Raw genomic sequence first — 13,365 nt, 5'->3', positions numbered from 1 at the left:
CTTCATTTTGCTTTGCTGGAAAACTAGTCGACTGAGAATGTCAGGGTTAGAGAGGGAGGAAAATGGAGGGGTTTTGAATAAGAACGGTATGAAAGTACGACATTGAACTGCGGTTTCGTGCAATGTTGTCTGATCATCATTAGCCACTTACACCTTCTTTCCATTTTTATCTCCCCACCTTTGTGGGTCCCTTCTTGGTTTCGGAATGTAGTGCAAAAACTGTTTCCGCTCCGTATTGTTTGGCCATAAACAGGCGAGAAGGAAACGGAAGGAAGCGGATCAAGAGAAGGTAAATGAACTTGCCTTTCCCTACTCACAACAAAGAGGCGCTTCCATTCAATGAAGACGCTGGACCAGAAAGCCGTTCTCACCCGTCATCGGATTCGGTGCGCATTTATTTTTCCCTTGGTGAAATGGCAGCTGCCGTTAGTCCACTTCACAGATGCTTCTCCTTTCCTGTGACTCGTCCCTTTGTTTCACCATGCATTCGCTGCCCCAACTGCAAAGGCTGTCAGTTGCACATGCAGTTTTGCAGCGGAGCTTACGGCCTGCGGCACACTCTCGCCTGGATCGTCCGTAGACACCCGCCTGCAGCCGAAGAGCGGCGAACCATTAAGTTGCGCTCTCAGCCCCCCAGTGCCGGCGGCGGTGCCGCATGCCGTATGGTACGTCGTGTTTGTCGTTTCGAAGTCGCTCCGGTTGTCATCACTCAACATGTCACACACGTCGACTATAACCAAACGATCGATACGGCGAGGCATGGGGGAAGCAGAGGGCCATTCGCTGGAATGGTTTGTCCTCGCCCTCAGGAAATCCGTTCCGTTTATTCTCGAATATTCCATGAGCATATCAGAACGGGGGGGAGTCGGTTACCCTTCCGGCACTTTCAACGCACGGCCATGCGAAGTCTGGCGGGCGAAGCACAGGCGCTATGGGAGAAACTCACTTTTGCGCCTGAAGGAAGTCGTTTAGATGAGCCACCAATGAGGACGGAACGTGGGGATAAAGTGCCGAGGCGCGTGCCCATTGGGTGGAAATGTCCGATGTTTTTTGTTTCGCTTCTACCGCGTGCTGCCGCGGGAAACAACGGCATAACATTCAAATTGTGGCTTCCTGAAGCGTTGGTTCACGATTTTCTCACAGCACACATTGTGGAGGTTGAGAGGGTACGGGAGCTCCCTCACACCTGTCGATTTAGATGTCTATCAACCGATACAATGCTCGAGGTGGAGGATGCAATTGCGAGTGTCAATGCCCTTTTGCCGCGGTGGGAAGGAGAGTTGAAGTGTCCCCGTTGCTATGGACGCCGCAATCACTGGGGATTCATCTGTAATCGCCATCGCCGCCAATTGGACCCAATCATCACTTTATTGCGCGTGCGCCAGTCCAGTGTGAGACGGCGGGTTCAGCGTCGCGCGGAGCTCAGTGGCCACGTTGTGGATGGTGCGATGAAAAATGAAGTGGTGTGGATGAACAAACGAAAGACACGGGCACAAGTTATGGCCCTCATGTTGGCCAACAGAATGCCCACAACAGTTTGTGGGCCGTTTCGTCAGCGGCACCTTCCGGCGCCGCCGTCTTTCAAAGAGGGATGTGCACGCTAAAATGAGTTTAGTACACATATGTACATTTGTTTGTGTGTACGAGTGACCAATTTCAGTGCGGGCGTTTGTTCTGTGTGTTGGATCTTTTTTTTTTTAAAGTTTTCCCCCTTCGTTTTGTTTTGCGGACATAGTTTTCTTCTTTTCCTTTGGTTGACTTCCCTGTTGCCTTTTCTCGAAGGCAACTGTTCTGCATCAAAGGGTGTCTGCATTTTGTGTTTCTCTGTCTTCTGCAGCTACGGTGTGTCACTCATCACTGGAATGTGTTCTGCGCGATATCTGTGAAACTTTGTTAACTTCTCTTCACATTGCAGTTCATTTTTTGTTTTGTCGGTGCGCGCGGATGTTTCTGTCATTATTGTTATCATTCTTATTACTCATGTTCTTATTATTTATTTGTTTTTCGTTTCTAGTATTTTTTCTATTTATAGTTTTATTGCGTTCCATCGTTTTGCCATTCGTTTTTGATTTTTCTCTTAATTATTTTTAATTTAAACGCCCGTTGGTGTGCTCACAGCTCAACTGCGTTTACAATATATATATATATATGTTTCCTGCATGTTGAACAGACACTTTTTTGACTGCATCGATTCACTTCAGGTGCTTTATTTCCTTCTCTCTTTTCCATTTTTCTGTGTTTTCGTCTTCACCTCTCACGTGAGCATGCGTTGACTTTAGTTTGAGCGATTACATACGCTTCATACACTTTTTAGTTGTGCATTTGATTATTTGGATTTGCATTTAGTTAAAAGCCCACCACCGATGCCTGCTTCAGCCTCTACGCGAACTGTAGGCGACAGCAGCAAAAATGCTTCCACTTCATCTGTGACAAATGCTGTGAAGGATCCAAACGTAACACTTAGCCGTGCTGATGTGGAAGCGGCCTTCGCTTTTTTTGATTTGCATAACCATAAATGCCTAAAGCCGGCTACACTTAAGGAACGTCTTTCAGCATTTTACCCCAATATGACATCATCCGAGTATAAATTCCTTCTTGATGAAGCGAGTGGCGCCCCTTTTACAGTAGACACGTTATGGAATATTATTGACAACTTCAACACCACACGGACGGCCATGCCGCCAGCAGTTGCCGGAAGTTTGCGTTTTGATCCCATACGCGAAGCATTTCGAATTTATGATCCGCAGGGCAGCGGTTCGGTGGATGTTGTGGTGCTGGCGGATATTATGAAAACTATTGGATTTGGGGATTTGTCACCAAATGAGTTGACGCTCCTCATCCGCCCAGCAGATTTCGATAACGACGGGAAAATCAGTTTGGAAGATTTCATGAACTTTCTCTCAAATCATCGTTAGAATTCTTACAGCTTTCCTTCGGCATCATGTTTTGTTTTGTTTTTCCCCCCTTTCTTTCTTTCTTTCTTTGCTTTTGTTTGTTTCCAGTGGCACACGTTCGTGTGTACATGTACATGTGCATCTGTGTTTGTGTTTGTGGTCTGAAGAACAGAAAAGTAGAAGAGAAAGAGGCAAGCAAAAAGAAAAAGAAAAAGGAAATGAGGAAAAAAGAGGAAAAGCAGGAGTAAAGATAACAGAGATGCCGGCACGCAACTAAGACGAACGTAAGAGAGAAGGAAAGTTATTGTCGCTTCTTCTCTTTTTTTTTTTTTTTTAGGGGGGGGGACACATCTTGATTCCGCTGGGATTCTGATTTGTTAGCAGGCGTATTTTCACCCGCACCTCGTAGGCTTTTTTTTCTTTTATTTCATTGGTCGGGCTCACGCGAACGGTGAATTAATGTGTGTGTATGTGTGTGTGTATGTATGTACTTGTGTGTGTTTCTATCTCTGTTGTTGTTGCTTTTTTTTTTTCAACATTTACTCGCATAGTGCGGGATTATTTTAATTTGCGCCATGTAAATTTCCATTTGAGAGCTTCCGTTACCCGCAGCTTCGCAACATTTGTGTGAAGACATGAGTTATGGAAGGGGACAGCGCGCTTTCAGTTGATTTGCAACAGCGACTTCAGGAGTTGGTTGTTTGTCTATTTTTTCTTTCTTTCCTTCCTTCCTTAATTTATCTTTCCCTTCTTGTGCTTGTAATTAATTTCACGGTACGCGTCCCACAAGCACTTGAAGGGAGGAGGAAGTGAAGAAAGTAGAGACACTTTATCAATAAGATAGAAGAAGAAAAGGAAAAAAAGAGAGGGAAAGAGAAGTAAGTAGGTAAGTTTAAGAATATTTTATAATATGGCTCTACACGACAACGCGGGAAGGAATTACAATGAACAGGAGGAAGCGCTCTTGAAGGAATTTCCGACTTTCCACCTGCTTCCTCAGACGAATCAACTTCATTATCTCTTCACCATAATACGACAGAGAGAAACGGGTCGCACCGACTTTGTTTTTTACAGCGAGCGTATCATTCGCCTCATTGTGGAGGCGGCACTTAATCTCATTCCCACCATTCCATATGATGTCATCACACCCACAGGTTCTAAATATCAGGGTTGTATGACAGATGGACAAGGAATAATTGGCATCAGTATTTTACGTGCTGGCGAGGCTATGGAACGTGTGTTGCGGGAAACTTGCCGAGGTGTTCGTATTGGAAAAATCCTCGTTCAGCGTGATGAGAAGAGTTTGGAAAAGGCACCTGATGAGCGTTTTAATTACAGCAAGATTCCCAGTGATGTGAGCGGGCGCCATGTGCTGCTGCTGGATCCGATGATTGCCACCGGTGGTAGTGTTATTAAGGCAACAGAGATACTTATTAATGAATATAATGTACCAGAGGAGAATATTATTTTCCTCAACCTCATTTCCTGCCCTGAGGGCCTTCGTCGATATTTAACTGCATTCCCACATGTTAATGTCGTCTCCGCTGCGCTAGATCCTGGACTGGATTCAAGAAAATATATTGTTCCCGGTTTAGGGGATTTTGGCGACCGATACTTCGGCACATGCGAATGAGCGAGCGCAAATGGGAAGCGAAGTGAAAAAAAAAAATTGAAGTGGAGGTCAATAAATAAAAAATAAATTAAATAAATAAATATATATATATATATATATAAAGAAGAAAGATATGGCATATTGCCTCTGTACATAGAAAAAAAGAGTTTTTGTTAGGAAAGAGAGGAAATTAAGAAAAAGAAAAAGAATACGAAAAAAGAAAAAATAGAATTAAAAAAAAATGGAAAGAATGAAAACAAAAACGAAACCCCCCCCCCCAAAAAAAAAACAACAACAAAAAGAAACATGATAAGTCAAGTCAAGTCAAGACAAGACAAGATAACAAGATAACAAAACGACAATGAAGGAAACAACAAAAGAAGGAAGGGGAACGAAAAAGGGGGAAAAAAAAGAGAATGGTGGGAATTTTGACGTGTGAGTGGAAGTGATTACAGCACGCAGTTGCACACATGTGAGATTTAACATACATATATATATATATATTCATATATGTTTATTTATATATGTGTGTATTTGTAGAGGGAGGTGGTAGGCATTTATGTGTCTGTGTTTTAAACAAAAAAAAAAGTGTGTTCAACGAGTGGCCAAAACGTAGAGATGGATATAAGTTTCACTTCACTCCATTCCTCCTCTTTATTTTTCTTCTTTATTGAAGAGAAAAAAGTTTATCTTGTTTTTATTGTTTTTTTTTCTTTTTATTTGGCCGTGACTACGGTGAGGCCCGACATGACCGTTAGCCAAAGTTTTTTTTTTAAAAAAAATTACGCGCTACCACTCCTTCCCCCCCTTTTTTTTGTTTTTCCCTCTTTTTCCTTTTTTCTTCTCTTCTCTTTTCGTTTTTTTTAAAGTTTTGTTTACGTGAATAAAACAAAATAAAAAGAAACAAGAAAGAAGTGGTGATGACGTTTAGTTGTGCGAAAGGTTCAACGAGCGACTGTTTATTATTATTATTATTAATTTCCATTCTCCGTCTCTTTCTTTCCCCTTCCTTACGTTTATGTCTCCTGTTACCGCGCGCCAGTTCTTTTTGCCCCCGTTTTTCTTTTTTTCTTTTTTTAAATTCCTTTTCATAATTTATTTCCCCCTCAACATCATTACGGGAAACTGTACAACAACGGACAAGCAACAACAGGACACAAAAAATAAAAAAAAAAGAAAAAGAAAAGAAAAAAATGCACACAAGCACACACACGCACTTACATATATACTTACATAAATATATACGCATAGTGGAAGGTCATAATACTCATAAGCAGAACCTGCTTCTTTTCTGACATGTTTCTTCTTTTTTCCTTATTTTTCTTTTTCTTTTTCTTTCTTTGTTTTAATTTCCTTTAATTTGTATCGCCGACGCCGCTGAGCAACCGAATGATCAACTACGAACTTCTTATGGTGTGGGGCCCCCGGGAAATGGATTGTGATATGAATTGTGCTCCTCTTTTTTTTTTTCTCTTTTAAAAGGGGGAAAAAAAAGATATAAAAAATATATACATTAAAAAAAGAATGAATGGTGGAGACATCATCACTCCTCCCTTTATTCTTTCGGCTTTCAGCACTTCGTAGTCTGCAGTAGTTCCATTTCCATTTCTATTTCCATTTCCATCTTTATTTTATTTTATTTCATCTCTGTGCGTGTGAGGCCACGTACGGGGAGAAGTGAAAAGGCTTGCGTGTGCGGGTTTTTCATTCCCCATAAATTTTTTTACTCTTTTTTTTTTGTTTCGTTTTCCCTTTTCAAAGGAAAAAAAAAGGTTCTGAGTGGGGTCGTGCCACATTTAAAACGTATACGTATCTGTGCGTGCGCGCGTATATGTGTAAGTGTGTGTGTGTGTGTGTATGTTTTGTATGTGTAATGTACGCGTTGTTATTATTTTCCGTTAAAAGTATTGCATGGGGATGCTCATTTGACTTTACCACTTCTCATGACATTTGTAACGTCCCTCAATTATCTGCGACTTCCGAAAATGAGACACACACTTTTTCTCTTTTTTTTTTTCTCCGTTTTTTTTTTTCTCTCTCTCTCTCTTTCTGTGTATATGTGTGTGTGTGTTTGTGTGTATTGGTATAATTTATATATTGCAGTAGCGGGAAGCTTAGTGAAATGAGTGGTGGTGTGTCCCCTGAGGTTGCGGCGCAGGCTGCCGCTAGACGAGAGGCCGCAGCTCAGTTGGGTTCATGGAGGGATATGTTATTAACGTTATCCAAAGAGTTTCCTCCTGGAAGTGGTTTGAAACCAGTTGAGGAAACATTAAAATACTTGCGAGAAGCAGAAGATAAGGCCGGTGTTGTGAACGCACTGAAGAGTTTGGAGGCGGGGGTAAGTCATGCATGTAATGTTAACGACACCGATGCGCTGGAGTGGAAGAGTCGGGGGAATGATGCATATAGTTGCAAGAAATTGGAAGAATGCATCCTCATGTATACTCGCGGAATGATGTCAGCTAGTGAAGATGATACATTGGCAGCACTTATTAATAACCGCAGTGCAGCGTTCATGGCACAAGGTCGCATCACAGAGGCACTGGCCGATGCTCATGCCGCCTTTACACTTACGCCATCGTACTGGAAAGCTCTCCAGAGGCGCGGCTCCTGTTTGCAGCGCTTGGGATTTATTGAGGAAGGCACGAAGGATATGGAGGCGGCTTCCAGAGAGGAGGCATCAGGTGCGAATGGAGAGGAGGTTGTGAAGAAAATTCTTCACGCCGGTAGGAGTGACGGATGTTGCGATGGTTCCAGTGGCAATGTTGTTTGCGGAAACGCTACCGTTGTTTCTGGTTCTGCAAATATTTCATATGGGACGGGAGTGAGTGGTGTTGTGGCGAAGGGTCCTTTGGATCCCGGGGATATCATCAGGGAGGTTCCTGTTGCTTACGCATTGTATGATGATCATTGGGGGGTGCGGTGTTGCTTTTGCTTAAAGGCTACTCGGCTTCTCTACTCGGGTGCCGCTTACCGCTCGCGTGGCAAGTCGGCTCGGGGTCTTTTCTGCAGTGAAGTTTGCGCCGCCACAAGTTGGGAGCGTGATGGGCAATACGAAACCACTAACGCCTTCTTTCATTTGTGTCCCGTCGATGCGTTGGTGGCGTGCCGAATGCTGCGATCGGAGCAGGTATTGCGTGGTGAGGAGCTTCCCCTTCGCAGCAACTTTACAGGTGAGTTGTATCCCGCAGCAGTTATTGGGGGTTATGAGACAGCAGTGAGTTTATTAGCTCTGGTGCTTGGTGCCGCGGATGCGGATGGTGCGGATCGCTTACGATTAGCCCAACGTCAAGTTACGCTCTCTGCGTTCGAGCTGAAGTTTCATACCGGTACGCAGATCAACATTAACACGGAGACACGCGAGGCTCTTATCGATGAGTCACGCACCATACCAGTGGGAAAGGCGGTGTACGTTACTGCAGCGCGCTTCCGTCACTCATGTCAACCAAACTGTTTTGCATCATTTGTGGGAAACCCTCTTGGATGTTCTTTGCAACTCTGTATCCGTGCCATACGTTCTGTTCAGGCAGGGGAGGAACTCACCATTGCTTATCACAACATGACAAAGTATAAAGCTGTAAGTGCCCACACTCGCCGCCGCTCGCTGGTTGAGCGGTGTGGCTTCTTGTGCGAGTGTAGCGCCTGCCGTGATGACAAGGATGAAAGCGTCACGTCTGAGAAAAAGGCGTATTACATTCAGGCGAGTGATTTGTACCAAAAAGGATGTCGTTTGATACGTGAGGGTCAGTTTGAGACCGCGGTAAATGTCCTTTCGCAGAGTTATGCCCTCACAATGGAGCATTTGTGCCCACCGCCGAGGCCACCTCAAACTATGGTTCCAAAAGTCCACATGGCCCTCGCAAAGGCTTTCAACCGGTTAAGAGATGATGGGAAATGTGTGGAGCACCTCGTAAAGAAGGTGGAGTTGGATAATACGCTTTATGGGACGGATCATGTAGAAATGGCCGATGATTTTATTCGCCTTGCATTTTTTGAAGCCACGGAGGAAAAGAGGAGGAAGTCGGCAGAGCGGGCTGTAGAGCTGTTGCGCCGCTTCTATGCACAGTCAAGGGAGCTTGATGAACAAACTCGGCGCATAGAGAGTTTTGTGACTCGCTCATCTCCATGCCAGAGGGCGTTGTGAATGAAATAATCGAACGATTGTTAATTGGTGTGCGTGCGTCTGCGTCATCCCTTCGTTTCGGCCGGTGACTGCCTTCTAATGGAATAATAATCCTGAACATTATGATATTGGTTGTTGTGATCTGTTGACTTCACTGGGTCCATTTTCGTTTCGGGGCCCCTTTACTTTTCTTCTTGTCAAATAAGTGATGCATGTTTTTTTTTTAAATCTTCCACTTCCCAACGAAGCTCTCCACGCACAGGTGGTCGCCAGAAACTTCGGTGTTTGTTTACTGTCATTATTGTGTTATTACCGGTTTCAACTCTGCGTGTGAATACCAGAATATATGCACGTTAAAAAAGAAAGAAATGTTATTGCGCCTCGGTGTAAATTGACGATCGTGTCTATAACAGATCCACGTGGAGTGTGGTTCCGTCCTGCACCATGTGGCTTCCGTGTGTACTCGTCTCCTTTTTCTCTTTCCTTCGGTTTTACGCCACGCCATGCCCCGCCATGCGGGCAAATAAGTTAAGTTTATCTTTTCTTTGCACCCGTAGGTGTCTGGGCGCGGGTGTACAATATGTTTAGGATACCCCGATCAGCCCACTTGTCATTTGCCGCGGCGGCCCTTCAAACATCCAAGTGTTTTTGTGCAACTGGCAGCAATAGTGACGGAAAGGCCGACGCACCGAAGGAGGGCGAGAAGGCAACAGTTGCAGGAGGTGTTTCCTCAAAGTCCAGAAGCAACAACAATACCAGCAATACCAACACCAGTGATAGCAATGCCGCTGTCGGGCGCGCGCCGGGGCTCTCATCTGAGAAACGCTACCCCAAAGGTTTTGAGGCATTTTACTCGGTGTCGTTACTGCGGAGGCTTCCATTTTCACGCCCTTCTTCGGAATCTGTGAATCGTGCCTACGCAATGTCTTCTGACGAGCGTATGCTCATAGCCATTATTTCAGCCAAGGCACGCAAGGCGAGACGTGTACGGATGTTGGTCATCTTTTCGTGTTTGTTTGGAGTCACGATGGCGGTGCGCTTTTACTTTTTGCATTCGCGCGCAGAAGGGGACATCAGTGGCTATACCACTGTGGAAGTGGATTTGGCGGGACACAGGGCGGTCTTCCGTGGGCAAAAGGGCGAGGCTCTTGGCGTACGGAACTTCGTAGATTACAGGGCTTTTGAAGCTTCATGTGATAGTAACAAGGATATACTCGTTGGAATCCAAACGTATTACCCATGGGTGCCTATGTTACTCCTTTGTCTCCTGCCCCTTTTGGCCCTAACGCATTCCTTATTTAACACATCGGCCAGGCTCGCATCCCTCACGGCAGAGAAGAGTAGTTATTCATTCAAGCGTGAACTTTCCGTTGCCACTCGGCTAAGTGATGTGGCGGGGTTAACTGAGGCAAAACACGAGGTGGTTGAAGTGATTGATTTCTTGAAGAACCCCAGCCGCTACCAGGCACTTGGGGCCAAACTTCCCAAAGGCGTTCTGCTTGACGGGCCACCTGGTGTGGGGAAAACACTTCTCGCGAAAGCCATTGCTGGTGAGGCCATGGTTCCTTTTCTCAGTTGTTCTGGAAGTGAGTTTGAGGAAGTGTACGTCGGCGTTGGAGCGCAGCGTGCTCGGGAACTCTTCAAACAAGCTCACGAGTGCAAGCCGTGCGTCGTTTTTGTGGATGAAATCGATGCCTTCGGGAGGAAAAGAAAATCCGACTCCGGAGGGAGCCTGCGAGGTACGCTGAATGCGTTTCTTTCTGAAATGGATGGTTTCAAGGATTCCACAGGAATAATGGTACTGGCAGCCACTAATCGTGCCGACATTCTCGACAACGCCCTCACGCGCTCCGGGCGTTTCGACCGAAAGATAACGCTGGAAAAACCTTCACATAAGGATAGGGTTGCCATCGCCGAGGTTCACTTGGCTCCACTTAAGCTTGAGCCGTCGGGAACTATTCGGGGCTTCGCAGAAACCGTCGCCGCGCTTACCCCTGGATGCAGTGGTGCGGATATATTTAACATTTGCAACGAGGCCGCTATCCAAGCCGCGAGGGAGGGAAAGGAATACGTCTCAACACGCCATTTCCACCAAGCAGTGGACCGAGTGCTAGTTGGATTGGAGAAGAGTGCAGTGAAGCTGAGCGATGCAGAGCGGGAGCGCATTTCATTTCATGAAGCGGGTAAGGTCGTTCTTCATTGGTTTCAAGAGAAAACCGATCCCGTCATCAAAACCACTATCCTTCCTCGTGGGCAGCATCGCTCCGGCGTAACCCAAAAGTTGCCTCAAACCGCTTTTATTTCGACGCAGGAACAACTCATGCAAGGTATGGTGGCACAGTTGGGAGGCTACGTAGCGGAGGAGTACTTCTTTAAGGACGTCTCAACATCTGCTGCAGATGATGTGCAGCATGCTACAAACAGGGCGCGACAGGTGGTCTGCACATACGGGATGGATCCCGAGAATATTGGTCACTTTGGTTACAACTTAGACCAGGAAGACAGCATTCAGAAACCGTTTGGACCATTAAAGGAGGATATTGTGGATGAGGCCGTTCACAAGCTCATCACCGAGGCGCTCAACAGGGCGCGGTCCATATTAAAACAATATCTTAGGGAGGTGCGTGCACTGGCGGGCCTTTTGGCAAGACAAGAGACACTTACAGCGCACGAGCTTTGGCTTTTACTTGGCGACCGTCCTGTCATGACAAAAGAGTTCCGCACTTATCTGGAGAGCTAAGGAGAGTGTGTGCTTGTGAATCCGTGTGTGTGGTTGGGTACTAAAAGGATGGGATCTGGCGGTGGACTTCAAGTTCGTATCCTCCATTTAATTATTATTGTTATTATTATTTTTTTTTTGAATAGCTGATGCTCTCTTCGTGAGTGACGTGTGCGTAGCCGCGTGTTGGTGATTGCGTGTTTCTTGTGCGAGCGCGTGTGTGCGATACACCTGGTTTCTTTCTAACCGGATGCAATAATTTGGCCAACAGAAAGTGAGAAGTCACGTGGGGTGAATGTAAATTTTTTCACGCTGCGCCAGCTGAAGTGGATGAAGTTTGTTCATAGCACCTTTTCACACCCCAACTTCACTTTTCTGCTTCTATTCTTTTCGTCTCCTCTTTTACTCATCTTTTTTTTTTGCTTTTGGAACGGTAAAGATGCCTCCGCGCGGATGTGCATTATTCGCGCACGCGGGAAGAAAATCAACTCTCTCCCCTAAAAGGCAAAGCAATACAATGTCGTAATGAGGATGTTGTTAGCCGTTGTTGTTGGCAATTGGAGTGAAAGGCTCATGGATGCGACCGAGGGCGTAACGCTTAATTGACTTTGGGAAGATCGTTTCTTCATTTTCCCCTTCCATTCCCTTCCCTGAAGTCAAGGGCGCGCGTAGCGTTTAGAACAGCGCAAGGCGTGTGCAAAGCCTTCGTAGCATGTAATATTGCTGCCGGTGTCCCTTTGGTGTGGTGCAACGGTTCCAGTATTATCACAAACACTCTTCTTCTCCAAAACCATGAAAAAAAAGGACATATTGCACACATTTGTTTTCCCTTATTTTTCCTCCTGTCACTGTTCCTTTCCCAGCCCAGTTCCAGTTTCCCATGACAGCACGGGTCCAATACCTTCCTCTTTTATAATGACCAGTGGGGCATTTGATGGAATGTTTGCAGCAGCACCGCAACACCCCGCCACACATTGCAGCCTCGTGAGGTGATGTTTGAACTCTGTTGGTATGGGGGTCATCCTCTCCCTGCCTTTCTGGTATTTTAGCATTGCTTTCTCAACCAACCCAATAAAAGAAAAAGCAAAGCAAGGCAAAGAGCAAAAAGAGACGAGCCGTCCACTGACTCACGTTTTAGTTGATGGGGATGTTACTCTCGATGTAATGAATAATGGATATGCTGCTTCATTAGTAACTAAAACAGCGACCCCTTTTCCTTTCATTCGTTTCCGTCCCAAATGTCACCACCTCAGGCCACACACACACGCACAATCTCAATCCCTCTTCCCCTTTCATCCGAACATTAAAATTTCACGGCAGCAAAATTGAGGGAAACGGAGAAATGACGAAAACCTACGCCGATCGGGACTCGAACCCGAGACCTTCGCCGTGTTAAAGCGACGTCATAACCACCTAGACCATCAGCGCTTGCCCGCTCCGGCAATTTTTGTATCATTTCCTCAGTTCAATTGATTTAAACACGAAAACGACTGACGGTGGTGGATCTGTTTTTTTATTAGTTTGAAATAGTCGGGTAAACCGTTGTCGACATACCCAAGTGGTTACGGGGTTTGACTTGAAATCAAATGCGATCTCGCGCGCAGGTTCGAACCCTGCTGTCGACGGGTTTTCTCCTGCTGAAAAACTCGCAGGTGGAAATCAAAAAAGTGCGATCGGTGAGGCTCGAACTCACGACCTTGGGATTATGAAACCCACGCGCTGCCGACTGCGCCACGCTCGCGGTGCGGGGCCGCTCGATAGTAAATTATGAACGTCTGCATCACAACTTATGGTTTAGAACGTAAGTGTAGATTTGACGAGATGCATCTCCGGTGTGGTATAGTGGCTAGAACAAGCGGCTCTCACCCGCTAGACCCGGGTTCGATCCCCGGCACCGGAAACTTTTTTTAGAGGTCAACGTGCTTGATGCGGCGACGGGCACGTTACTCGAGAGAACGGTCCAAGACGATGAGTTTTGGAACTTGCCGACCGTTGCAGCTGCCGTGCCAGTATCCTC

General features: G+C 45.8%; 5 protein-coding genes and 4 non-coding genes across 9 annotated transcripts, besides 22 other annotated features; 7 read left to right on the top strand and 2 right to left on the bottom strand.

Annotated features, from left to right (window-relative positions):
* Positions 1 to 13,365: part of a sequence feature (sequence corresponds to BAC RPCI93-2H8) that runs on past both edges of the window.
* Tb927.4.3340 (hypothetical protein, conserved) lies at positions 294 to 1,604 on the top strand (the record flags this gene model as incomplete). Its single annotated transcript, XM_839391.1, has 1 exon — positions 294 to 1,604. One exon carries the CDS (start codon positions 294 to 296, stop codon positions 1,602 to 1,604), a length of 1,311 nt encoding a protein of 436 aa, XP_844484.1.
* Positions 1,946 to 2,073: a sequence feature (A-rich).
* Positions 2,364 to 2,915, top strand: Tb927.4.3330 (hypothetical protein, conserved; the record flags this gene model as incomplete). The annotated part of the gene is made up of 1 exon (XM_839390.1): positions 2,364 to 2,915. One exon carries the CDS (start codon positions 2,364 to 2,366, stop codon positions 2,913 to 2,915), a length of 552 nt encoding a protein of 183 aa, XP_844483.1.
* Positions 2,965 to 2,984: a microsatellite.
* Positions 3,058 to 3,152: a sequence feature (CT-rich).
* Positions 3,355 to 3,395: a microsatellite.
* Positions 3,732 to 3,773: a sequence feature (CT-rich).
* Positions 3,805 to 4,527, top strand: Tb927.4.3320 (uracil phosphoribosyltransferase, putative; the record flags this gene model as incomplete). The annotated part of the gene is made up of 1 exon (XM_839389.1): positions 3,805 to 4,527. The coding sequence occupies one exon, from the start codon at positions 3,805 to 3,807 to the stop codon at positions 4,525 to 4,527; it is 723 nt and encodes a 240-aa protein (XP_844482.1).
* Positions 4,578 to 4,625: a microsatellite.
* Positions 4,699 to 4,817: a sequence feature (T-rich).
* Positions 4,818 to 4,845: a microsatellite.
* Positions 4,846 to 4,918: a sequence feature (T-rich).
* Positions 4,991 to 5,040: a microsatellite.
* Positions 5,271 to 5,291: a sequence feature (AT_rich).
* Positions 5,315 to 5,371: a sequence feature (A-rich).
* Positions 5,465 to 5,487: a sequence feature (AT_rich).
* Positions 5,665 to 5,700: a microsatellite.
* Positions 5,806 to 5,853: a sequence feature (A-rich).
* Positions 5,993 to 6,028: a sequence feature (AT_rich).
* Positions 6,098 to 6,148: a sequence feature (A-rich).
* Positions 6,321 to 6,378: a microsatellite.
* Positions 6,504 to 6,556: a repeat region.
* Positions 6,557 to 6,585: a microsatellite.
* Positions 6,629 to 8,650, top strand: Tb927.4.3310 (hypothetical protein, conserved; the record flags this gene model as incomplete). The annotated part of the gene is made up of 1 exon (XM_839388.1): positions 6,629 to 8,650. The coding sequence occupies one exon, from the start codon at positions 6,629 to 6,631 to the stop codon at positions 8,648 to 8,650; it is 2,022 nt and encodes a 673-aa protein (XP_844481.1).
* Positions 9,210 to 11,369, top strand: Tb927.4.3300 (mitochondrial ATP-dependent zinc metallopeptidase, putative; the record flags this gene model as incomplete). The annotated part of the gene is made up of 1 exon (XM_839387.1): positions 9,210 to 11,369. One exon carries the CDS (start codon positions 9,210 to 9,212, stop codon positions 11,367 to 11,369), a length of 2,160 nt encoding a protein of 719 aa, XP_844480.1.
* Positions 11,455 to 11,488: a sequence feature (AT_rich).
* On the bottom strand, positions 12,703 to 12,776 carry Tb927.4.3298. Its single transcript has one exon. It is a non-coding gene; the product is annotated as a tRNA-Val (tRNA).
* Positions 12,893 to 12,973, top strand: Tb927.4.3296. The gene has a single exon. It is a non-coding gene; the product is annotated as a tRNA-Ser (tRNA).
* Positions 13,017 to 13,089, bottom strand: Tb927.4.3294. The gene has a single exon. It is a non-coding gene; the product is annotated as a tRNA-Met (tRNA).
* Positions 13,177 to 13,248, top strand: Tb927.4.3292. Its single transcript has one exon. It is a non-coding gene; the product is annotated as a tRNA-Glu (tRNA).

This window comes from Trypanosoma brucei, chromosome 4 (assembly GCF_000002445.2).
Source record: "Trypanosoma brucei brucei TREU927 chromosome 4, complete sequence".
Taxonomy (NCBI): domain Eukaryota; phylum Euglenozoa; class Kinetoplastea; order Trypanosomatida; family Trypanosomatidae; genus Trypanosoma; species Trypanosoma brucei.
This window is presented reverse-complemented; position numbering and strand designations above follow the sequence as displayed.